Below are 26,183 nucleotides of genomic sequence, written 5' to 3'. Positions count from 1 at the left end.
CATCGTTTGAATTGTTTGATTTTTTTTTCTTTTTCCCTATGTCTTGAATGAAGTGCATTACGTTATCTCTTGTTTAAGTGTGTTATTTGACAATTGTGCTTTAGCTCACCAAATTCTTATACTTGTCATGAGTACCTCTATGAGAAATATCATTTTCAAACATTTTAAAGAACTTTTACATGTAAAATTTCACCTGGGAAAATTGCTTCGATTTTGTAAATCACGTCCTATTTAGGATCCATAACTACCAGAGTTAGTATCCCACGTTAAATATCTAGAAAAACAACTCAAAGAAATAGAGGATGATATTTATGATCTGCAATTAGAGCCGGAGGTAAATTTAATAAAAAGATGAAGGTGAGTTATATTCTTTGCGTGTGTTTTTTTTTTATTTTGTTGTTCTTCTTAACTTTGGATTTGATTTTACAGATTTGATTCATTTTGTTTTTATTCACTCTCCAATATAAAATGGCGGATAACGGTACTCCGTGATTTTTTAAGTTGGTATTTTCAGTTTCCCACAATAACAGAACCCTAAAATCAAGCATGGAAGAAATACAACATAAACTGCATAAGTGTTTTCCTTCTCTCCCTCAAAATGCTTTTAAGAAGATTTACAAAGCTCGTTGTGAACGACTGCGTTTGCTAATGATCAATGGGATTCCTGCTGACATTTGTTGGCTAATTGAAGCAAAGGTCCGACTGGCAGGTGAGTTTTCTAATCCATTTGTTTCCTACATGCCTGGTTTTGGTAAAAGTACATTTGCTAAAAAAAAGAAGAGTTGAGCGACTTGTCTCTAAACATTACTAGAAAAATGGTCTTTACTGATACTTGTGTTCTGACACTTTATTTAAAAGTATCAGTATATACATATATTTGGATCATTTTCCGCGTTTAACAAATATGTATCACTAATTACTAAAACTGAAGTATCAATAGTTTTAGTAATAGCGATCAATGACGCTTAGGTATCAGCAATTAAAAATTATCATTTTAATTTTGTTTTAGTCTGAATTCGAACCCAAGACCTCTTAAACCTAGAGCTTCTACATTAAATTTAAAGACCACTAGGCTACGAATTATTTTTAATTTTTTTAGAGTTGTGCTTTTTGAGTGGATAAAAACAAAACAAATGGACAAGTCTTATCTTATCCAAAATACAACTTTTCAACCCCCTCTACCAAAGTATTTGTTCCCTCTTAAGCTCCCCAAATCTGAAAAATCCCTAACATCCAAATTGTCAAAAAGTGCTCAGGTCTTATCTTTTTGTTTGGCCGGCATAGTGCTGCGAAATCAAAGGTCAATAAGCAGTAATGGAAGATAATGAGTGCAGAGATGGCAGGAAGAAGGTAAGACTGAACATAATGGAGCTGGCCAACATGATAAGTGTTCCCATGTCTCTAACCGCTGCCATCCGTCTCCACGTACCGAATGCCATCTTGCAACGTATCCTTCGCTTGCTCACCAGCTACGGCGTGTTCTCGGAGCATCACAAATTTGGAGGCGAAAGGAGAATGAATGTGATGAGGATGATGATTGGGAATATGTTGAAGAATGGCCTGCAGAAATTATATGGCAAGGAAATGAGATTATTATGAGGAAGAAAAAGGTCAGAGTTCCGAAGAAGGATGCGAACCCACTAAGTAAAAAAGAGGTAATTTTGACTCTATTGACAACTATGTTAGGCTTGTTTCTACTTTACTTCAGGATGCCCATTCTCTTCGGTTATGGCAAAAATTAAACTTTCTACGTTATTACTTCCTTTACAGGATGTTGATAGGCCTACATCAAATCCTCTGCCCCCACAATCAGAAACCTTTGCTGATCACCAGAATGCACAACAGGCATTGGAGACTGTTGCTCAACAAGTGCCCAATTTTGGAACTGAACAGGCATGCCTTTTCTTTCAATCTGTCTATCTGAAATTTTCAATTTGCAATTACTGTATTATATTTCATTTCTATTATATTTGCCTGTTTATCATGGTCAATCATGTTTTTATTATATATGGCAGGATAAAGCTCATTGTCCTTTCCATTTGAAGACTGGAGCTTGTCGGTTTGGTCAGAGATGCAGCAGAGTTCATTTTTACCCTAATAAAGCGTGCACTCTGCTCATCAAGAATATGTATAATGGTCCCGGGCTTGCTTGGGAGCAAGATGAGGGGCTCGAGGTATGTAATTGTTGATTCTTGTATCCTAATAAGAACTCTTCCAAACTTCTATACTTTTGTGCAATTTGTTGGATCATTTTATTGAAATACTAGCTAGGTAACCCAAGAGGGGGGGTGAATTGGAATTTTAAAAATTATCCTAGGCAAACCACACAACAATTCAATCTAATGCCTTAATCAATTCGAAAACAATAAATTCAATGAAACACAATATTAAAAGAGTAAGGGAAGAGAAAACGAACACAAGGATTTTTACGTGGTTCGGCTATCCCCGCCTACGTCCATGCCTCCAAGCTCACCCGGCTTGAGGATTTCACTATCCAAGCCTCCCAAGGCTTCAAATGTTTACAATTGACTTCAAGGTGTCAATGAACCTTTACAACAAGAGATTATCTCTCCAATCTCTTCACCCCAAGTGTCTCTCACACTTGTACTCTCACAATTTGATGAGAAATGATAAATACAACAATGAATCTCTCTTTAAGAGTGGATATACAAATTATAGCTCAATGATGATTCAACAAATGATGATTTACGAAATGGAAGCTCAATATATGTTGTGTGCACTTGTTTATGCTTGCTTGAGTTACTAAAAATGAATTGGTTTTGAGTTTATATAGTTTGAACTCAAAAACTAGCCGTTACTAGCCGTTATGCACATTTTTGGTCGTAACCGGCTTGCCGTTTAACCATATCCGGTAAGCCGCTTTCGTTCTGGTGCTTACTGCCCCGTATCCGGCTTGTCGTTTATCAGCATCCGGTAAGCCGCTTGCTACAGTAACTGCTACAGTAAAATATTTTCTGAAATTCACAGTTTTACCCCAAAACTTTATAAAACTGTAGTATGGCCCAAAACGTTATGAAATGTTACAAATAAGTCCAATTTCAGAATTTCTAAATAATTCTTTGTTAATCCCAAAACTTTCTGAAATTATGATATAGCTAAAAATACTATGAAACTTTTCAAATAAGTCATTTACCAAAATTTCAAGCAATACTTGTTTATTTCAAAGTTTTCAAAATTCTTTCAATGAAACCATAAACTTTGAAAAACAACCAATTTCATAAAATCATTTTTCCATTAAATATGAAACATTTATAATGTAAAAATAATGATTTATTTAAAAAGAATATTAAATAATTTGGGCTTAAAAGATTAATCATTCTTAATCTTGTTTGTTATCATCAAAATCAATATCATGGAAACATATATGTTAACAATCTCCCCCTTTTTTATGATGACAAACATTTCATGTGTTTAAACAACCATTTTTCATAAAATCATTTTTTCATTAAATATAAAACATTTATAATATGAAAATAATGATTTATTTAAAATATATAAAAAATAATTTGAGCTTAAAAGATTAATCATTCTTAATCTTGTTTGTTATCATCAAAATCATCATTATGAAAATATATATGTTAACAATCTCCCCTTTTTTGATGATGACAAACATTTCATGTATTTAAAGAATGATTACACAAATTGCTCTCCCTAAATATAATCTTCTTTTACAATTTGCCAATTAGCTAAATTAACATATTTAAATACATGGATTTTTCTCCCCCTCATCATCAAAAAGAAAAAACTCAATTGGCAAAAAAAATAAGAAATTTTTATAAATTTGAAAACATTTATTCTTCTCCCCCTTCATCATAAAAAAGAAAACGTAAAGGAAAAGAATAAGAGTAGCAAATTTGTTACCAATGTTGTCCGAATAGAAATTTCAACAAAATCTCCCCCTAACAACAAGCATCACCTCAAACACAAGATTAGTGATATTACTCACAAATTATCATCATATCTCAAAATCATCAAGTCCTCACCATAATCACATATCATCAAAATCATCAAAAGAATCAAATATCAATGATCAAAACAACTACTCAAAATGCATATTATTCAAAAACATATTATATGCTCCCTCTAAATATATAGCCAATTAAAAATTTAACCAAAATGATTTTATCCAAAAAAAATATCATATTTATCTCCCCTTTCATCATAAAAAAGAAAAGATAGATAGATGCAATTGAAACAAAATCATTAAAAATAATTCAATAAAGATATTACCCATTTTGTGCGAGAAAAAATTTCGGCAAAGTCTCCCCTTTAAAAATGAACAAATCCTTAAATACACAACATGGTTAAAAATACTTCCATATAAGCTTAAACAATTATAATAAATCAACAACTCCATCCATTCATCAAGCAATGCACATATAATCATTAATCATCAAAATCAATATGAATTCCTCAAACACTTGTAACAATTAAATCCGAGGATTCCATAATCATATATCAACCATTAAAAGAATGCTCAAAATGCATATTATTTCCCCCAATTTATATCATTAAAATGATTTATTACTTTGTCTCCCCCTTTGGACAATAAAAATGTTCAAAAAGCATATTATCCAAAATAGAACAAGTAATAAGCTAAGCAAGGGAATGCAAAAGTCATAAGAGCATAATGGCAATATATAGATTATCAAAATCAACATATGCCATTATAGATCATCAAAATCAACATAGCTAAAAAGCCATCATTATGAGCTAAAGAACAAGTGATCAAATCCATTATTACAAATGCTCACATATATTTTTAAGTGATGATCTAGTAGTTACACCTTGGGATGGATCTTCAAAATTAAATTCTTAAGGTGAGAAGAAATATACCTCCACTCTTTAGGGAGTGTTTGAGAAGTACCTTCATCTTACTCCGCATTTGTTTCTTCATGTTGCTCATCTTGATTTTCAAGTGATGCATTCTTTTGGCTATCATTTGATAATCTTCTTGTAGCTTTTCATCTACATTATCATCAACAACAACTTTCTCCATAGAGGAAGAATTAGACTCATCAAATATAACATGTATAAATTCTTCCACAATCAAATTTGCCAAGATTATCTTTTGTGCTCAAAATAAAACATTTGCATCCAAATATCAAATAATAATCATCATCAATCCACAATGAAAGCAACAATGCATATGAAAATGTAGGTGCATAATATAATAGAAAACTATGGTAAAATCCATAAGGAGAGCACACTATGGAAGTGGTAATTTGAAATACTTAAAATGAACAAATTCGAATTTTTTTAAGCTATTGAGTAAAATGAGTAAGTTTGAATCAATTAAAAAGATTTTAGACACAAGAATGGATGGGGAATAATTTATATGAATCAATTTGGATTGAAAACGAATGAGAATGATGGATTTTGGAATGAAATCAAGTGAGGAGTAATTGGCTTTTAGTGAGAGAGAGAGAAACGGAAAGCCGAAAGAGAGGGAGAAGATGAATAGTTGAAATAGCATCCGAAACCGGATTGCCGAATGAGCTTAACCGGAAATCCGGTTGGTTCCAGCAAATGTTTCACGCAAATCCGGTTTTCCGGATAACACGAACCGGCTTGCCGGTTGGATCTAGAAGATAGCAAGAGAGAATCGGCTTGCCGGTTTGCCAAAATGCAGCTCGAAATCGGAATTCCGAATTGACAGAACCGGAAATCCGGTTTGGTCCAACAAGCGTTCCTTGCGAATCCGGCTTTCCGGTTTTGCTAACCGGTAGTCCGATTTGAGGCAGAAATTAACGTGCAAGCAAAACAATTAAATTATCTTGCCTCATCTTTTTCTCCTAGATCATGCTCAAATAATTATCCTCACAAGTTTTCATCAAGCAACTTCTCCATCCTTCCTTATTTGTGGTACCTACAAAAAAATTATTCAAGTTGTATACTTTGGTACCCAAATATTCTTGGGTCCTTGAGTGTTAGCAATGGTTCCTTTTGGAACCCAAATACATTTTGCTCCATAATACACATTTCTTTTAATAGGACATCTATTCTTCATATGACCATTTTGATTGCAATAATGACATACAATTTTATGATCACTTGTGGAGGTAGCCTTAACAAAATAATTCTTATAATATTTTTGTTTCAAGTAAGGCTTATACCCAAGTCCTCCTTTATCAAACACACATTTTTGTGAATTAAGCATGTTATCCAACATCTTTTGCCCATTTGTAAATTTTAAGACAATCTTATTTAGCTCATTACTCTTTTTCTTAAGCACATCATTTTCTTTCATCAATTTATCAACATGTGATTTTTCATACTCATACGAAATATTTTGTTGACATTTAAATGATGCAATCCTATCATGTAACAATTCATTATCTAATTTCAATTCTTTGATCTTTTCATCTAATGAATCATTATATTTTTGTAAAGCATCCTTTTCATTTTTCAAGTTATCTATATGTGATTCTAGATGCTTGTGTGAAGTGCTAAATTTCTCATTTGATAATGCAACTTCATCATGCAATGTTTTATTCTCTAATTCTAATCCTTTAATCTTCTCATTCAATGACTCATTGCATTTTTGCATGGCATCCTTTTCATTTGTAGATTCTAGCAATTTCTTTTTAAGGCATGCATTCTTTTTACCAATTTTCATCCACTCATCATACAATTCTTTAAACGCATAATGTAATTCATCATAAGTAGGAAGATCATTTACCTCATCAAGTTCATCATCCGATTTATCTCCAATTGCCATAAGTGCCAAATTCGACACTTCATGAAATTCCTCCTCGTTTGTAGTCTCCTCATACACAATTTCAAGTTTTCTCCAAATTTCATAAGCATTAGAACAATTTGAAACTCTATGAAATTCATTTTTATCTAAAGCACAAAATAAAGCATTCATAGCCTTGGAATTTAAAGTCATATTTTTCTTATCCAATTCACTTAAAGCATTCTTTCTAGGAATGAGTAAATCATCACAAACAACTTCCCAAATTTCATAATCTAAAGCTTGTAAATAAATTCTCATCCTAGCTTTCCAATAAGGATAATCATTTCCATCGAAAAATGGAGGTCTAGTGATAGATTGGCCTTCCATGATGGTTGAGCTAATTTGGGTTGCTATGGATCTTTAACTCTAGACGGTTAAGTCTACACAAGAGCACCTCGCTCTGATACCAAATGAAATATTAGCTAGGTAACCCAAGAGGGGGGGTGAATTGGAATTTTAAAAATTATCCTAGGCAAACCACACAACAATTCAATCTAATGCCTTAATCAATTCGAAAACAATAAATTCAATGAAACACAATATTAAAAGAGTAAGGGAAGAGAAAACAAACACAAGGATTTTTACGTGGTTCGGCTATCCCCGCCTACGTCCACGCCTCCAAGCTCACCCGGCTTGAGGATTTCACTATCCAAGCCTCCCAAGGCTTCAAATGTTTACAATTGACTTCAAGGTGTCAATGAACCTTTACAACAAGAGATTATCTCTCCAATCTCTTCACCCCAAGTGTCTCTCACACTTGTACTCTCACAATTTGATGAGAAATGATAAATACAACAATGAATCTCTCTTTAAGAGTGGATATACAAATTATAGCTCAATGATGATTCAACAAATGATGATTTACGAAATGGAAGCTCAATATATGTTGCGTGCACTTGTTTATGCTTGCTTGAGTTACCAAAAATGAATTGGTTTTGAGTTTATATAGTTTGAACTCAAAAACTAGCCGTTACTAGCCGTTATGCACATTTTTGGTCGTAACCGGCTTGCCGTTTAACCATATCCGGTAAGCCGCTTTCGTTCTGGTGCTTACTGCCCCGTATCCGGCTTGTCGTTTATCAGCATCCGGTAAGCCGCTTGCTACAGTAACTGCTACAGTAAAATATTTTCTAAAATTCACAGTTTTACCCCAAAACTTTATAAAACTGTAGTATGGCCCAAAACGTTATGAAATGTTACAAATAAGTCCAATTTCAGAATTTCTAAATAATTCTTTGTTAATCCCAAAACTTTCTGAAATTATGATATAGCTAAAAATACTATGAAACTTTTCAAATAAGTCATTTACCAAAATTTCAAGCAATACTTGTTTATTTCAAAGTTTTCAAAATTCTTTCAATGAAACCATAAACTTTGAAAAACAACCAATTTCATAAAATCATTTTTCCATTAAATATGAAACATTTATAATGTAAAAATAATGATTTATTTAAAAAGAATATTAAATAATTTGGGCTTAAAAGATTAATCATTCTTAATCTTGTTTGTTACCATCAAAATCAATATCATGAAAACATATATGTTAACATTTATATACGCATTGTCCTTGCTATATAGAAGATGCTTTTTATACAGAAAAATATTTTTCCAGTTGATATACTGTAATGTGTTTATAACTATTCTAGATAGTATCACTGGTGAGTTCTTTTGAGTTCACATTTTATTTCTTTTCTTTGACTATGTGAAATCAGAGATTTATGTTTTCATAACGATGGAGATTCATGGTGTTGGCCTTGATTGGGTAAGAGTGAAGGCTATGAGCTATTTTGTATCCTACATGCTGCAAATGATTTTAGCTATTACGAAATTTCTTGTTTATATGTTTGGCTTATTTCTCTTTCTTTCTTTCGTTCTTTCTTTCTTTCTTTCTTTCTTTCTTTCTTTCTTTCTCTCTCTCACTAGTCACATAACTGTACAACTCTGTTTGAGTTAAAAATTTCTCCTTAACAACTAGTAGTTTCTTGTGGAATATACTATATATCGTTGATTGTCAGAGCTGGTCATCTAACAATGGTCATTACTTTGGAAGGTTTGGGATTGTTTGCCACAACACCTATTTATTGACACATGTTGTTGGTGCTCTTCATTTACTTTAGAATGTGTCGGGGGAGATAAAAAGCTGGAGAAAAAGAAGTTGCTTTGATTGATGCAAATTAAATTAGTTGAACACATGATAGGTTTCATTTCAGTCTATTATACAGATGAGAAAATATTAGCCATTAGGTGAGGATTAAATTGCAGGTTATATATATCTTGTCCCTTAGTTGTGTATTTTGAATAGTGTTAACCATGTCAATGGAGATTATGGTTAATAGTTGTCTCCGTGTTAATCCACTACCCTTTGACCATTATCTGGAAGAACAAAATGCAAATTGAGAAACTAATCAAATTGATAACTATCATAGTGAAGTTTCAAGTTATATGCTAGAGTATTTTTATAAGTTGTTTCACCTCCTGATAAATATCATTTTGTTTTTCCAAGGTCAAAATAAAGCATTCTTGACAGACTATACTTTCATACTTTTCTTTTGATTTTATGCTTTTAATGTTAACATACGCAAATTTTTTTTTGGTTGATTTGCCTTCTTTCTTTTCGGTATACAGATGAAGAAGTTGAACGCTCTTATGAAGAATTTTATGAGGATGTTCATACGGAGTTCCTGAAGTTTGGTGAAATTGTCAATTTCAAGTTTGTTAACTATTTTCTGTAAATGTACTTGCTGTCTTGGAGTTTCTGAAGTTTCTTTATTTCTATTACCCTTTTCTTAGGTTCTTCAAATATCTCAATTTTGAGATTAACAAATATGATAAATATGAAGAAAACTAGCTGTTACCATTTTCTTTGACAATAATGACAGAGCCGCAAACAAATTTTTACAGCTTAGTGTGTACTGTTGTGCAAATTTTAATGTACTCGCAAGCGCACGAATCTATTGTAGTGTAGACTAATGGTGACGAGTGTCGATCCCACGAGGAGGTGGATTTTAATTATATATAGAATTAATTTTGTAAATGGGTAGTTGGATTTATGGTGGAAATGATTTGGAATATGCTAATACTTAAATTAAAATGGCGAGAATAAATTCTAAAATTGGAATTGCAATGGAGAGAATAAATTAAAGAGAATTCTATTAAAATGACGTACTTGGGTATCTGGATCTGTATCAACATGCATCATGGGCTAAATAATCCGTATTAATGCCAATTAAATCATGAGGGGGGAATCCACACCTCATGAACCATGCTCTAATCAATATGGTGCTAAGGGCTTATCGTGCCAAATAATAATAACCTTATACTAGAGAGCCGGTGTAACCAAGGCGGTATCTAGACAAGACTATTATTATTTGTCGACGAGAAGTCAAAACATCCACAAAAATTAGAGGGGAAGAGAAAATAAATTTACCAAATTAAGCCCATGACACATGTTGAGACTTCACCTTCAACCCAAGCTTGAAAGAAAATTAGCCACTCATAATTGAACTAGGGGTAAAATGGGAATTTATTAAAATACGAAGAAAATACAAGATGGAGAGGGAATTACAAAAAATGGATCCCAAAAATGGATTCAGAGATATCCAATTAGGGGGGAGAGGCCCCCTTTTTATAGATATATGGAGTAAATCATGGCCATCGGATTAAAAACAGTTTGGACGCTCAGGATTGCGCCACGTCATCAGTCAACAGTCCACGGTTTGACCACGCGGATGAACAGTAACACGGTTTGACCCGACTTTGAACAGTAATGCGGTTTGACCCGGATGAACAGTAACGCGGTTTGGTTGAAAATAATCATGTGTGATGCATGCACCGTACGCGAGATTTTTCGTCCACTGATATGCTGCCACGTCACCATCAACAGTACATAAGAATTTTAGTCTAACAGGATCGTGACACCTCATCAGTCAATGCCACATCATCGGTCAATGTGAACAGTGTCGTGAACAGTAACGTATACAGTACCGTACACGTGAATAGTACCGTACATGTGAATAGTGCCATTTTTCCTTTTATGCTCCTCTTAAGGTTTTCGACTGTCCTGAGTTCAAAAGTGATGTCTGTTTTGCCGTCTGATCTCTCCTTTATTGTGAAATGACTATAATGCCCCTAAAATACATAAAATACTTAATTAAAATAAAACACATGTAATTAAATCACAAGAAGGTTAAATACTAAAAGTAAGGGTTGTTAGTAAGACTTTAAATGTAAAATGACGGTTTTCTCCTTTATAAATATGCATTTTCTAACACTCAACACACCCCCCAACCAGCTTATTGCTAGTCCCTAGCAAATGAAGCGAAAATAAAATTCAAATTCAAAATGATTTTTTTTAAAAAAAAAAAAAAATTTAGAAACACTCGTGTTTATTCAATGAGATTAATGATAGCAATCAAATAAAAGTATAAGCATTATCTCCAGTCTAAAGTAACATCACACCCACATCAACCATCCACATGAATCAGCCCAGTAGACTTTGTTATAGCTACTTTCAAGAATGACATGTCAAACCCCAAAATCTCACTGGAGGTAGTGACACTCTCACAAAGAAATTAAACCCAATAAAAATAGTCACTCCAATGAATGATAATTGAGAGAAAATAATGAAGAAGTGATATCACATGCTCTCACCAAGATGAAATAAATATGCCCTCAGCTTAAAAATAATACGATCTCAAGTCAAATAAAAATTGTTAGTCAACCCAATTTATTTATTTTTTTTTTTTTATGTACGACTACATCTTTTTAGCCCATATAACTAGCTTCTACTTCAGATTATAGTTCCCTAAAATCAGGAAGGACTTTTATTAGGATGTAACGTAGGCTAGGGACATGGTTAACAAAGAAAGGAAATAAGGAAAACAAAGTGTATGTTTGAGAAAAATGCAGAGAATTTTTTTTTTTCGGAAGTTGCAAGGTGGATTTCACCTATTATTGTTATTTTTATTCTTTTGAAACAACAACTTTTGTTTTGTTGTTTTTTTTTTTTTTTGCTATAACTTCACTGAACAACATAATTATTTACATTTTCTCAAACATAAATAGGTGATGAAACTTATAAGATATCGGGTAATACTCCAAATCGGAGTGGGTCAAGATGATAAGTTGACAAAGAAAATGTTTTTTTTTTTTAAAGGCTCAAAAGGGTTAACTATGGATATTTAATAAAATGGATGGCTAGAAAGGCTCAAACGGATCAAAGATGGCATTTCCATCGTCTTTTAGGGCTCTAAATAACCTTCCATATCTACTAGTTAGATGGGCCTCCAAATGTAGCAACACACTTTTTTTTTTTTTATTAAGGGTTAACTCAAAAGAAATCTAGAGATCGTGTATACAATAATAAACTGTTAAGCTGTATAAAGAATGGGCAAAAGGGTTACTCTCCAAAAAATTATAGGCTCAAAAACTCACTTGGTACTTATTATGACATGTTCATTCCTTCAAGCAACTCATATATGTCTCCGACATCAACATGTAGAGTAGCAAACATAATGTAACATCACTTAAGACCAAAGATAATACAAATACTAAAATTTAAAATTAATCATGTCACCCAATATTAAAACAAATCACACAATTTTTTTTTTTAAACAACATTCTACCCCCCAACCTATTCTAAACATGAAATGAAAATATGCATGCAGAAATGTGAAAATGATGCATAAAAACTAATTAGAAAAGTTACACGTAAAATGATAGAAAACGAAAATGATTTTTTTTTAAAAAAAAAGAAGATGCATTTCTAGAGGAACTACACTCCATATTCAGCCATCTTCGACTCAAAAGTTGGAAAATGTATATTTATAGAGGAGAAATTAAAAAGAAGAAAAATAAACATAAACACATAATAAAGAAAAAAGAAAATGTCTGAATTTTTTTTTAAGTTTTTTTTTTAATTAATTTTTTTTAAACGATGAAGATGCGTTTCTAGAGTCACTACACTCCATATTCAGCCATCTTCAACACAAAAAGTTAGCAACAGTTAGTTTCTACAACAAAAAATTAGTAAAAACTTAACCAAAATTCCATAATTGTCGACTATTCCCTCCCCCCAACCAGAACGAAACATTGTCCTCAATGTTTGAAATGAAAGAAGTAGAGTTTAGAAGACATCACCTGGGTGGTACAACACAGAAGAAAATATTTACAGGCGGAGAGTTAAATTTAATTTGTACTTTTTATTGCTGCTACTGTTACCATCATTATTTGGACGCTCCAACACAAAGGTCCAGGGGTCTGGCTCCGGTCTATAAGCTTGTAACATATCAAGTAGCTCATTAGCAGTGTGAGCACAAATAAAAAGCTTTTTCACATTAGAAGGAATGAAATAGTTTTTTATTGCATGGTTAAGAAATGCGATAAAGCCATCATAGAAGTTATTGACATTTAACAAACCGATGGGTTTCTAGTGGATGTGCAGATGGCCCCAAGATGCTAGTGTGATAAGTGCCTCTAGTGTTGCAAGATCTCCTGGAAGGAAAATAAAAGCATCAGCATGATTAAGCATTTCAGTTATTCTTTCTTGCATACCTGAGACGACTAACTCTTCTCCAGTTGATGAGTCAGACGAACTGCCCAATGGTTTTAGAACTCTTGGGATGATGCCTAACACTTGACTTCCTCTGATAAAAGCTGCTTCTGAGACCATTTTTGATAACCCTCGGTTACCTCCTCCATACACCAAGTGTAATTTTCTTGCTGCTATGCTTCGACCAAGATCTATGGCTGCCTCAACGAACTTTTTATGTTTGCCATATGTAAATCCAGAAAGCACACAAATGTTCTTGAATTGTTTATTGGTAGTAGCTGACATTGTGATACTTTTCAAAAACAATTTGTGAGTGCTTGACAAAAAAGAAATCACATTTAAGAGTCTTGGTGATAGTGGGTCATGGTTGTGTATGAGGTAATATGTCAGTGTCAAATAACGCGTAAAGCACGTGGCTCGCAAGTCAAAAAGAAAACAGTAAAAAGGAAAAAGCAAACAGTAATAAAATTATTAAAGACAATAATGCAAACAATAAGACAATAGTGAAATAAAATAACAATAAAGTAAAAGGATATTTACAGGTAGTTGCGACTGTGGCTCACATCTTCCTCTGGTTTTACGTCCAGAAACGGCTTGAACGCCCTCTATGGGTCGAGGATAGGCTTCCTATCCAGTTTTCTTATAAACTGGCAAACAGGGTCGTTTATAGTCAGATTCCCGAGACTATATCGTGCATGCTCTTTCTGGAATAATGGCCATAACTGGAGAATCGCTCCTTGCACATATCCACTGGGATGCGTTTCAAGAGACAAAAGGATATCATCCAATGACTCCTTATTCAAGCCATCCCTAATGAATTGAATCTTATCTTCCCTGTTATCAGACATCATTCTTAAAGAACATGGGTTTTTATTGCAACTCATTCTGGCACACTTATGACAAGCAACAGAAATTCTTCGAGCTCGTCGTTTTCTTGCATAATTTCCTTTACCACAACCAGGCATGTATGCAATAAATTTTGGAGGTAACTCACCTGCCGATCGTACTTTCACTTCGATTAACCAACGGATGTCAGCAGGTATGTTATTCCTCATGAGTAATCGCATGCGTTCGGACCGAGCTTTGTAGATCATAAGGAGGGCATTCTGAGGAAGTGAAGGGAATCGCTTGTGAAGTTTCGCTAGAATCTCGTTTCTGTCCATACCTTCGCCTCAAAATATCAGTTATTATGGGAAACTGAAGTAACCGACTTGATTGTCACGGAGTACCGTTATCCACCACTTCACCGGGGTAACAAACTAAAGCACACAAACAGAAAAACAAATTGAAACACACAAAGAAAATTAAAATCGTCCTCTTATTGAATTTACCTCAAGCTCCAACTGGATGTCGTAAACACTTCTCTCAATGTCTCTGAGTTGGCGTTCTAAACCCTCAACATAGGCTACTAACTCTGGTGGTTGTAGAGCCCAAATGCGTTGTGTTTTACAAAATTGAATCTGCCTTTTGAGATGAGTTTTGACACGTTGAAGTGGTTTAAGAATGTTCAGGAGGAACGGTCTAAGTATGAGACTCATGATTAAAAATGATAAGAGAAAACTTAATGGTAAAATAAACACACTTATGCAAAAACAATTTCAATTAGCAAAAGAATAATAATAAAAAGAAAGAAAGAAAAATCAAATCAACGAAAAGAAGAAAAAAAAATCAATTCAAATTTGGTGGGTCACTCAAATTTATTTCGGTGTCTTCGTCATGTGGTTGGTACTCTAGATATGGCTTTAATCTTTGACTATTAACTTTAAACGTGACACCGTTCTTTGGGTCTTTAATTTCAATTGCCCCATGTGGAAAAACAGTATGAACAATAAATGGGCCAGACCAACGAGAGCGTAACTTACCTGGGAATAGGTGCAAGCGAGAATTGAATAAAAGCACTTTCTGACCTGGAGTGAACGATTTTCTCATAATTTGCTTATCATGGAAGACTTTCATTCGTTGCTTGTAAATCTTGGCATTTTCGTATGCATCTTTGCGAATTTCTTCAAGTTCTGCTAGCTGTAATCTTCTTCCTGAGCTGGCTTGCTGCATGTCAAAATTGAATTTCTTGATAGCCCAATATGCACGATGCTCGAGTTCCACAGGTAGGTGGCAAGCTTTTCTATACACTAGCCTGTAGGGTGACATCCCAATCGAGGTCTTGAAAGCCGTTCTATATGCCCATAATGCATCATCAAGTCTTAATGACCAATCTTTCATGTCTGGCCTCACCGTTTTTTCTAATATGTGCTTTATTTCTCGATTGGATATCTCAACTTGGCCACTGGTTTGCGGATGATACGGAGTTGCCACTTTGTGTGTGATTGAATACTTTGTCAAAAGAGCTTTGAATGCTTTGTTACAAAAGTGGGCACCACCATCACTGATTATCGCTCGTGGGAATCCAAAGCGTGAAACAATGTTGCTTTTCAAAAATGCTATCACCACCTTGTGATCATTGGTCCTACATGGAATTGCTTCTACCCATTTCGATACGTAGTCAACAGCAACCAATATGTATTGATGGCCAAAAGACGGGGGAAAGGGTCCCATGAAGTCGATACCCCATACGTCAAAAATCTCAACCACTAAAATTGGATTTAGTGGCATCATGTTCCTTCGTGTATTGCTCCCCATTCATTGACACCTATCACATGAAGAACAGAAAGTGTAAGCGTCTCGAAATATAGATGGCCAATAGAAACCACATTGTAAAACTTTAGTCGCTGTTTTCTTAGTACTGAAATGGCCTCCACAAGCTTGTTCATGGCAGAATGAAAGAATATTCTGAATTTCATTTTCTGGGACACATCGTCTAACAATTTGATCAGCACAATACTTGAACAAATACGGGTCATCCCAAAAGAAATTCTTTATCTCTGCAAAGAATTTAGCCTTGTCTTGCTTGGTCCAATGCTCTGGAAGTTTACCTGTAACAAGATAATTAACTATATCAGCATACCAAGGTAATACTTCCACACTCATTAATTGTTCATCTGGAAATGACTCATTTAATGGTAATTGTTCTATAATTGTGTCAAAATGGAGACGAGAAAGATGGTCCGCCACAACATTTTCTGTCCCTTTCTTATCTTTGAATTCCAAGTCAAATTCCTGCAAAAGTAACACCCAACGAATTAGTCTAGCTTTTGCATCTTTCTTTGTGAGAAGATATTTAAGAGCAGCATGATCCGTGAATATAATTATTTTACAACCAATGAGATATGATCGAAATTTTTCCAATGCAAACACTACTGCTAGCATTTCTTTTTCAGTAGTTGAATAGTTCAACTGTGCATCATTTAATGTCATACTAGCATAGTAAATAACGTGGGGAATTCGATCAACTCTTTGTCCTAATACTGCTCCTACTGCATAGTCAGATGCATCACACATGAGCTCAAATGGTAAGCTCCAGTTTAGGGGCTGAATGATGGGTGATGATGTCAACAACCGTTTTAATTTTTCAAACGCCATAAGACATGAATCATTAAAGATAAAAGGTACATCCTTAGCAAGTAAATTGTATAAGGGTCTAGAAACTTTGCTAAAATCTTTAATGAAACGTCTATAGAAACCAGCATGCCCAAGGAAAGATCTTACTTCTCTGACTGTTTTGGGTGGAGGAAGATTAGAAATGAGATCCACCTTGGCTTTGTCAACCTCAATACCTTTGCTAGAAATGATGTGACCGAGAACAATACCTTGTTTTACCATAAAATGGCATTTCTCCCAATTTAAGACCAAGTTCTTCTCGATACATCTCTGCAGAACTAGTGTTAGATGATGTAAACATTGATCAAACGAGTCACCAAAGACAGAAAAGTCATCCATAAAGACTTCAAGGAATCGTTCAACCATATCAGAAAAAATGCTTAACATGCATCGTTGAAATGTAGCAGGTGCATTACATAATCCAAATGGCATTCTCCTATATGCAAATGTGCCAAAAGGGCAAGTGAAAGTAGTTTTCTCTTGATCTTTTGGTGCTATGGGAATCTGATTATATCCTGAGTAGCCATCTAGAAAGCAATAAAATTCATGGCCTGCTAATCTATCAAGTATTTGATCAATAAATGGTAAAGGAAAATGGTCTTTACGTGTGACAGAATTCAACTTTCTATAATCAATGCATACACGCCATCCTGTAGTTACTCTAGTGGGTATCAATTCATTATCAGCATTGGTAATTACTGTGACTCCTGACTTTTTGGGGACAACTTGTACAGGACTAACCCATGAACTATCAGAAATGGGGTAAATGATACCAGCATCTAATAGCTTAAGGACTTCTGTTCTAACAACTTCTTTCATATTAGGATTTAACCGACGTTGCATTTCCCTAGTAGTTTTAGCATTTTCATCAAGGTGAATGTAATGCATGCAGTCTACTGGGTTTATACCTTTTATGTCTGCTATGGTCCATCCTAATACTCCTTTGTGCTCTTTCAAAACATCCAACAACTTACCTTTTTGTTCGTCATTGAGGGATGCTGAGATGATTACCGGTAGAGTACTTTCTTCTCCCAAAAATGCATATTCCAAAGTGTTGGGCAATGGTTTGAGCTCGAGTTTCGGTGGTGATTCTGATGATGGGATGAGTTTCTTCTCTGATGGTGCTAGTTGCTCAACTCTTGACTTCCATTTATTAGTGTTCATATATGGTGCTGAGTCAAGCAGGGCGTTGACCTCATCGACCGATCTGTCAATATCAAAATTCAAACCAAAGTGAGTTAAACATGTTTGTAAAGGATCATCACTAAGGTTTGAAACAAAAGTATCATCAACTAATGCTTCAATTAAATCCACATCAACAATTCCATCATCTGCATTGTGAGGTTGTTTGGCAATATTGAAGATGTTCAGCTCCATAGTCATGTTGCCGAAAGACAATTGCATATTTCCAGTCCTGCATTGAATGTGAGCATCCACAGTTGCCAAGAAAGGTCGGCCTAGAATAATGGGGATGTGCTTCCTTGAATCCTGTATTGGTTGAGTGTCAATTACAATGAAATCAACAAGAAAATAAAACTTGTCTACCTGGATAAGCACGTCCTCCACAATACCACGAGGTATTTTCGTGGACCGATCTGCAAGCTGTAACACCACTGGAGTTGGGTGTAATTCTCCAAGTCCAAGTTTCACGAATACAGAGTAAGGCAAAAGATTTACACTAGCTCCTAAATCCAACAAAGCATTCTCAATTGTGTGGTTCCCTATACTACATGAGATAGTGGGGGAGCCTGGGTCTTTGCATTTTAAAGAAATTTTATGTTGGAGTATAGAACTAACGTTTTCTGTTAAAAATGCCTTCTTTTGAACATGCATATTTCTCTTTTTAGTACAAAGGTCTTTAAGAAACTTGGCATAAGATGGAACTTGCTTAATAGCATCGAGCAAAGGGATGTTAACACTTACCTGTTTGAAGATTTCGAGAATCTCACCTGTGGATTTTCCCTTTTTGCCTTTTGCTAACCTCTTAGGAAATTGAGCTTTCAGAACGTATTCTCGTGGGTTGGTTTCTTCTTTCTCCTCCGGTGATGAGTCATCAATATTCACAGGTACAATTTGATTTTCTTTTGTCACCGGCATCTCCACTTTGTTGTCGACTTCCTTTCCTTTTCGCAAGGTCATTACTGCTTTGACCTCTCCATGCTGCTGTGGTGAACTGGTACTTGCTTCATGCACTCCTTTAGGATTAGGCACTGGTTGACTTGGAAACTTGCCTTTCTCAACAGTCATTGCCAAGGTCTGAACTGAAGAAGCAAGTTGTCCCACCATCTTCTCGAGGCTTGAAACTGATTGAGCTTGTGAGTTGAAGCCTGCTCTCAACTCATTTCGTAGTCCATCAATGGTGCGATTCTGTTGCTCAATCGTGGAGTGAGTAAGATTTTTGAAATTCTGGAATGCATCCTCCCATGGTCTGGGTTGAGAGTAGTTCTGGTTCTGATTGTATGGTCTAAATGGGGGCTGAGAGGCTTGAGGATTTTGTGGAATTGGTTGCATTGGTGGAGCTGGAGCTGCTGGTCCATTCTGTTGGAATCCTTGAGACCATGAAAAATTGGGGTGGTCTCTCCATCCAGGGTTATATGTGTTGGAGTATAGGTTGTAATTTGATGGCTTTCTCATTACACCTATGGCATTGGCTTGATCTGAGTATGAGTCATGGTCATGTGGTTCTGTTGATTTCGCAGTTGATAACGATGCTATTTGTCGAGCAAGACCTTCAACCATCTCCTTGACTTCTTTGATTCCCGAAGTTGATTCGCCAATTTGAACCTCATTCACTCCTTTAATTCTTCTAGTATTCCTGAGTGATCGACTCCGTTGTTGGGAATTATCTGCTTGTCGCTGGAAGAATTCCCAAATCTCTGATGCACTTTTTGACATTAGCTCTCCTCCACTTGTTGCCATTAGCCATTCTTGCACATTCGGCAATAATCCCTCCAAAAAGTATTGGCATTGGTGCCATTTCTCATACCCATGATGTGGACACTTCAAGAGTAGCCCATTGAATCGCTCCCATGTTTCGAAAAATTGCTCGTCATCTTTCTGGGTAAACTCCGAGATTTCCCTGCGAATAGCATTGGTTTTATGCACTGGGAAATATTTATTCAAAAATTTTGTAACCATTTGTTCCCATGATGCAATGCTATTAGCAGGCAATGTATTAAGCCATGAACGAGCTCTATCCTTTAAAGAAAATGGGAATAGTCTAAGTTTAACATCATCATCTGAAAAATTCTCATATTTGAATGTTTGACAAATGGCATGAAAATCATTCAAATGATTATATGGATCCTCATTTTCTAGGCCATAAAATGTAGGGAGACAATTTAGCACACTAGGTTTTAGTTCAAAGCTCCTAGCAGCTACATTAGGGTATCTTATGCATGATGTGCTCAAATTAGCTAAAGGACTGAAGTAGTCCTTAAATGGCCTCTCTTGTGGTTGCAAATCCATTTCAAATTTATTTTTAATGTGCTTTTGTGTGCGAAGTGTTTTTTCTAATTCAAGGTCGATAGGTTCAAGATTAGGTAATAATGACCTACGACCATGCATGCAAAACAAATAAAATAAAAAATAAAGATGGGAACAAAACAAATAAAAATAAAGAAGAGGGAGAAATTACGATACTAACCTTATTGCGCTATTACAATCTTTCTATAAAAATACACAAAAATAAATACGTTAAAGAAATTAACTAAAAATTAAATTAATAAGATAAACAAAAAAAAATTACAAAGAAAAATAAATGGAAAATTAAATTAAAGAATTTTAAAGAAGAGAAAAAGAAAAGAAATACTAACCTTTAAATGTAGATTCACTTTTTTTTCTTTTTTTTTAATTTAATAAAAAAAAATACAAGAAAACAAATAAAAGAAATTATTCACAAAAATTAATTCTATGAATTAAAATTACTTACCTCCCCGGCAACGGCGCCAAAAACTTGTTGTGCAAATTTTAATGTACTCGCAAGCGCACGAATCTATTGTAGTGTAGACTAATGGTGACGAGTGTCGATCCCACGAGCAGGTGGATTTTAATTATATATAGAATTAATTTTGTAAATGGGTAGTTGGATTTATGGTGGAAATGATTTGGAATATGCTAATACTTAAATTAAAATGGCGAGAATAAATTCTAAAATTGGAATTGCAATGGAGAGAATAAATTAAAGAGAATTCTATTAAAATGACGTACTTGGGTACCTGGATCTGTATCAACATGCATCATGGGCTAAATAATCCGTATTAATGCCAATTAAATCATGAGGGGGGAATCCACACCTCATGAACCATGCTCTAATCAATATGGTACTAAGGGCTTATCGTGCCAAATAATAATAACCTTATACTAGAGAGCCGGTGTAACCAAGGCGGTATCTAGACAAGACTATTATTATTTGTCGACGAGAAGTCAAAACATCCACAAAAATTAGAGGGGAAGAGAAAATAAATTTACCAAATTAAGCCCATGACACATGTTGAGACTTCACCTTCAACCCAAGCTTGAAAGAAAATTAGCCACTCATAATTGAACTAGGGGCAAAATGGGAATTTATTAAAATACGAAGAAAATACAAGATGGAGAGGGAATTACAAAAAATGGATCCCAAAAATGGATTCAGAGATATCCAATTAGGGGGGAGAGGCCCCCTTTTTATAGTTACATGGAGTAAATCATAGCCATCGGATTAAAAACAGTTTGGACGCTCAGGATTGCGCCACGTCATCAGTCAACAGTCCACGGTTTGACCACGCGGATGAACAGTAACACGGTTTGACCCGACTTTGAACAGTAATGCGGTTTGACCCGGATGAACAGTAACGCGGTTTGGTTGAAAATAATCCTGTGTGATGCATGCACCGTACGCGAGATTTTTCGTCCACTGATATGATGCCACGTCACCATCAACAGTACATAAGAATTTTAGTCCAACAGGATCGTGACACCTCATCAGTCAATGCCACATCATCGGTCAATGTGAACAGTGTCGTGAACAGTAACATATACAGTACCGTACACGTGAATAGTACCGTACATGTGAATAGTGCCATTTTTCCTTTTATGCTCCTCTTAAGGTTTTCGACTGTCCTGAGTTCAAAAGTGATGTCTGTTTTGCCGTCTGATCTCTCCTTTATTGTGAAATGACTATAATGCCCCTAAAATACATAAAATACTTAATTAAAATAAAACACATGTAATTAAATCACAAGAAGGTTAAATACATAAAAGTAAGGGTTGTTAGTAAGACTTTAAATGTAAAATGACGGTTTTCTCCTTTATAAATATGCATTTTCTAACACTCAACATGTACCAACTGATGTGGTATGAAGAGCTTGGCTGAAAAGTGATAACAGTTATTTTTTTCAATTATGTTGACCTAGAATGGTTTTATACAATCAATCTCCTCATGCCATATTAGTTTGTATGCCCTTGTTTGTACAAGATGGCTGTGGTTCTTTTATTACTCTTTCTTAAATCATTCTCTGGCCTCCCAGATTAATTGAAACTCTATGCACATTATTTAGCATTTCTTGTAGACTCAGTATTCTGTAAGATTTAGGCATGGGTTTCTTCCTTTTCTGCTTATACTAACTAACAAATATGTGCAGGTGTGTAGAAATGGTTCTTCCCACTTGAGAGGAAGTGTCTATGTTCACTATAAGTCGCTGGAATCAGCTATTCTCGCTTACCATTCTGTCAATGGTTGTTACTTTACTGGGAAACAGGTCTTTGTGAAGAATTGTTGGAGCTTACTTTCTACTTTATATTTATTTGTTTTATATAAAGTAACTACTATTTAAAAAATGTTTGGCTCTCAGTGAATAGGCCTTGCCACTTTTCATGTTTATGATAGAAATTCCAGAATACTGATATCCTGTCATTTTGATCCTCTTTGTCTGCCTGCATTCCTGGTAATTGGTGCTTGTTAAAATGGATTGAATTAAAGCTCTTGGCATTGGGTATAAGATTTGGTTTATCCGACAAACTTCAGTTGTAAAGCTTACAGCATGTCTTCTTGGAGGCTGTATTTGAATGTCCCAACATGTTGATAGGATTTGGATAGTCTTAAATACCAGGGCAGCTTTCTTAGCAAAGGGAGATTGAAAAGGCATGATCTAGGAGAAGCTTCTACTTTCTTAAGAGAAGCTTCTACTTTCTTAAGTCATTGTTTAAGGGTTGTTTTTGCAGTATTCGTTGGGGTTTAGTTGTTCCGTAATTGTTCCAATTGTCCATTCAACTTAAATTGCTGTGCATTGTACTAAAATTGCTTTACTTGTTTGATTGGTCTGAAAGTTGAAGAAAATTATTAAAATAATTTCATTTTATTGCTATGAGAACAGTTGTTTCACTATTTATTTACTTTACAGAAGATTCCTGACTAGTTTCCTTTAGACTTGACAGTGGTAAAATTGCAATGGGTTAAGCTGTGAAAAATTATATGCTTAGTGAACGCCAGCACATTCTCCCATCTTTTAACTATCTGTGGACACCGTTGACATAGTCTAATCTAAAATTTTTCTCCATGCTTAAATTGTAATCAACACATTACTATTTACTGAATTTTACAGCTTGTCATTTTCTGGATGGTGATGGTTTATTTATTTGTGTGTTTCTTGACAGATCACATGTGAATTTATTAATGTGACTAGATGGAAGATTGCCATATGTGGGGAATATATGAAGTCAAGACTAAAGGTACAGCCAATTGTCTCATTTTTCAGAGTTATAATTGTGCGGCTTATAAATTTGCTTTTTTCTTTGCCATTTTGCTTTTGATACGAAATGAGTTTGTTTCTTTTCTTCTTTTCTTTACACTCTTATTATCTTCGTTGGGCATATTTTAACAGACATGCTCTCGTGGAATGGCTTGCAATTTTATCCACTGTTTCCGCAACCCTAGCGGAGACTATGAATGGGCTGATTGGGATAAACCACCTCCAAGATATTGGGTGAAAAAGATGGCTGCTTTATTTGGTTATTCTGATGAATCTGGGACCTGGAATCAAGAACGCTCAGGTAAACGAGGAACAAGATAGATTCAACTAATGCCGACAGGTATGCTTTTATTACTAGTCATAGACACTAAAAATTGTACTTGGTATATATGAACTCTTGTTTATTTAATTCACTTTCTGTTATTTGAATTTTTTAGTTTAAACTTCCATGTTTGACCGATGATTTTGAGAGGTTTCTTCATAGTATCGTTCTCTTCATTTGTGTTTTCTTCAAGTCTCCTAACTCGATTTTCTTAGAAGCAATGAATAATGAAAAGATGTTCTCACAATGCAAGATTTAAAGAAAGTTCTTCTGTTGGTTTTTTGGTCTATTGTTCGAGTTTAAAACCCACTTTCAAAAATGTATGATTAGTATGTGGCGTAATGACCATGTTGCAAGCACGGCAAGAAAATAATTAGATTCAACAAGAAGCCTTTGGTGATGTAGCATTGCAATCTTATGTACAAGGGATAATGATCCAAACTATGATCAAATTTCATTATTTAATGTATTTATTGCTGATGTTAGAAATCTTCTGGTTATTTATGGTTTTGTAATTTCTTATGCAGGCATCATTACAAAAGGTCTAGATCAAGGGAGGCTGATCGTGTAAAAAGTGGTTCTGGCATAAGCCAAGACGATGAACGTCAAGTTCATAAAACAACTTGGAGTCGGAGGCGCTCCAATTATCACAGTGAAAGCAGAAGTGATGAGGCTAATTCTGATGGAAGTTGGTCAGATATGGACAGAGACTAATTTTTATGTATTGAATTTGAATTATTTAGTTATGAGAGTAGGATATCTCATATTTTGGCTATTGAAGTTCAATTTGTAATATATACTAATAATATTTAAATGTGAAATGAAAGATTTTGTGATATAAATCAATTTCTTTTTGTTATTTTGTGGTGCTTTTAATTTTACAAATAAATCAATAGGCAATGATCCAATTTAATTTTTTATTTTTTAAAAAATAAATTAACTAGTGATACCATGGTAACAGTAATCATAGACACTAATAAAATATTAATAACTACTAACACTATGGTGTCATAATATCGGTGATACTGTAGTAATAGTAATCACTGACACCATTTACAAGTGTCACTATTTTTCTGACTCACAGATTACTGACACAATTAACAAGTGTCAGTGAAAGTAATTTCTAACACTATTCTAAAGTCAATAAAGACCATTTTTCTAGTAGTGAAATGTCCTAACTGTGTAAGACTTGCTTGCAACAAATCACGTTGTAAAACTTTAGGAATGGTTTCTGTAAATTGTGAAGATAAAATCAAATTCGCTAAAGATGGCATGAGTAAAGAATCGTTGGATGATCTCTTACGATCTCTTGAGACGCATCCGAGCGAACATGTTCAACGTGAAATTAATAATTTATGGAAGCTGTTCAAAAAGAAAAGTGCACAGTTTAGTCTTGGGAATCTGACTTTAAAAGACCATATTTGCCAGTTTATAAGAAAACTAGATGGGAAGCCTACCGTCGACCCATAGAGGGCGTTCAAGCCGTTACTGGACGTAAAACTAGAGGAAGATGTGAGCCACAATCACAACTACTAGTAAATATCTTTTTATTTTATTGTTCTTTTATCTTTTACATTATTATTATTATTGTGTGTTTTTTATATCTAATCATTGTTTACTTTTTCTTTTCACTGTTTGCCTTTGAATTATTGAGCCAAAAGCTTCACGCGTTATTTGACAAACACACCACCCCATTTACAATGTGTATCATTATGTCTATCACCAAGATCCTTAAATAGGAGCTCCTTTTCAAGCACTCACAAATTATTTCTTTTTAGAATTGTTCTAATGGCAGCAACTTCAAGCAGACAACATAAGAACATTTGTGTGCTTTTTGGATTTTGCCATGGAAAGTATAAGGAGTTCGTTCAGACAGCCATAGATCTTGGCCGTGCTATGGCAGAGAGAAAACTACATCTTGTATATGGAGGAGGTGACCGGGGTTAACAAAGCTGGTCTTTGAAACTGCTTTCGTTCGAGAAAGGCAAGTGCTAGGCATTATTCCAAACTTAGTAATTAGTATTATATTCTTTTACTATTATTAGTTTTTTATTATTGAATATGAACTTAAGTTTTGAATTTTTTATTCTAATAAATTTGAATAAAGGTATAGATCTAAAAAAAGTAAATAAACTTAAAAAAAGTACGCCAACAACTTGGCATGTGCTCTTTAAAAATTAAAAAAAAAACTTATTAGGCTTTTTTTCTTAGGCACGACACGACCCAAGGCACGGCAAGTGTGAGCACGACACCAGTGGGCACAGCACATGTGCCGAGTCAGACCTAAGCAAAAAAAATTAGATACGGCACAGCACAACACAAAAC

The 26,183-nt window shown here is 34.6% G+C and overlaps 1 protein-coding gene and 1 non-coding gene across 2 annotated transcripts; both read left to right on the top strand.

Annotated features, from left to right (window-relative positions):
- The first annotated feature begins 1,314 nt into the window (after positions 1–1,314).
- Positions 1,315–24,572, top strand: LOC112100916 (zinc finger CCCH domain-containing protein 5-like). The gene is given in 10 exon segments (XM_024190788.1): positions 1,315–1,350; positions 1,470–1,655; positions 1,771–1,914; positions 2,016–2,173; positions 9,378–9,474; positions 22,430–22,546; positions 23,442–23,516; positions 23,669–23,837; positions 23,840–23,876; positions 24,386–24,572. Coding segments are annotated over 10 exon segments (1,206 nt in total).
- LOC112101226 lies at positions 19,789–19,892 on the top strand. The gene has a single exon (XR_002907353.1). It is a non-coding gene; the product is annotated as a small nucleolar RNA R71 (small nucleolar RNA).
- Positions 24,573–26,183: the final 1,611 nt, after the last annotated feature.

This window comes from Citrus clementina, unplaced genomic scaffold, assembly GCF_000493195.1.
Source record: "Citrus clementina cultivar Clemenules unplaced genomic scaffold, Citrus_clementina_v1.0 scaffold_2, whole genome shotgun sequence".
Taxonomy (NCBI): domain Eukaryota; kingdom Viridiplantae; phylum Streptophyta; class Magnoliopsida; order Sapindales; family Rutaceae; genus Citrus; species Citrus x clementina.
This window is presented reverse-complemented; position numbering and strand designations above follow the sequence as displayed.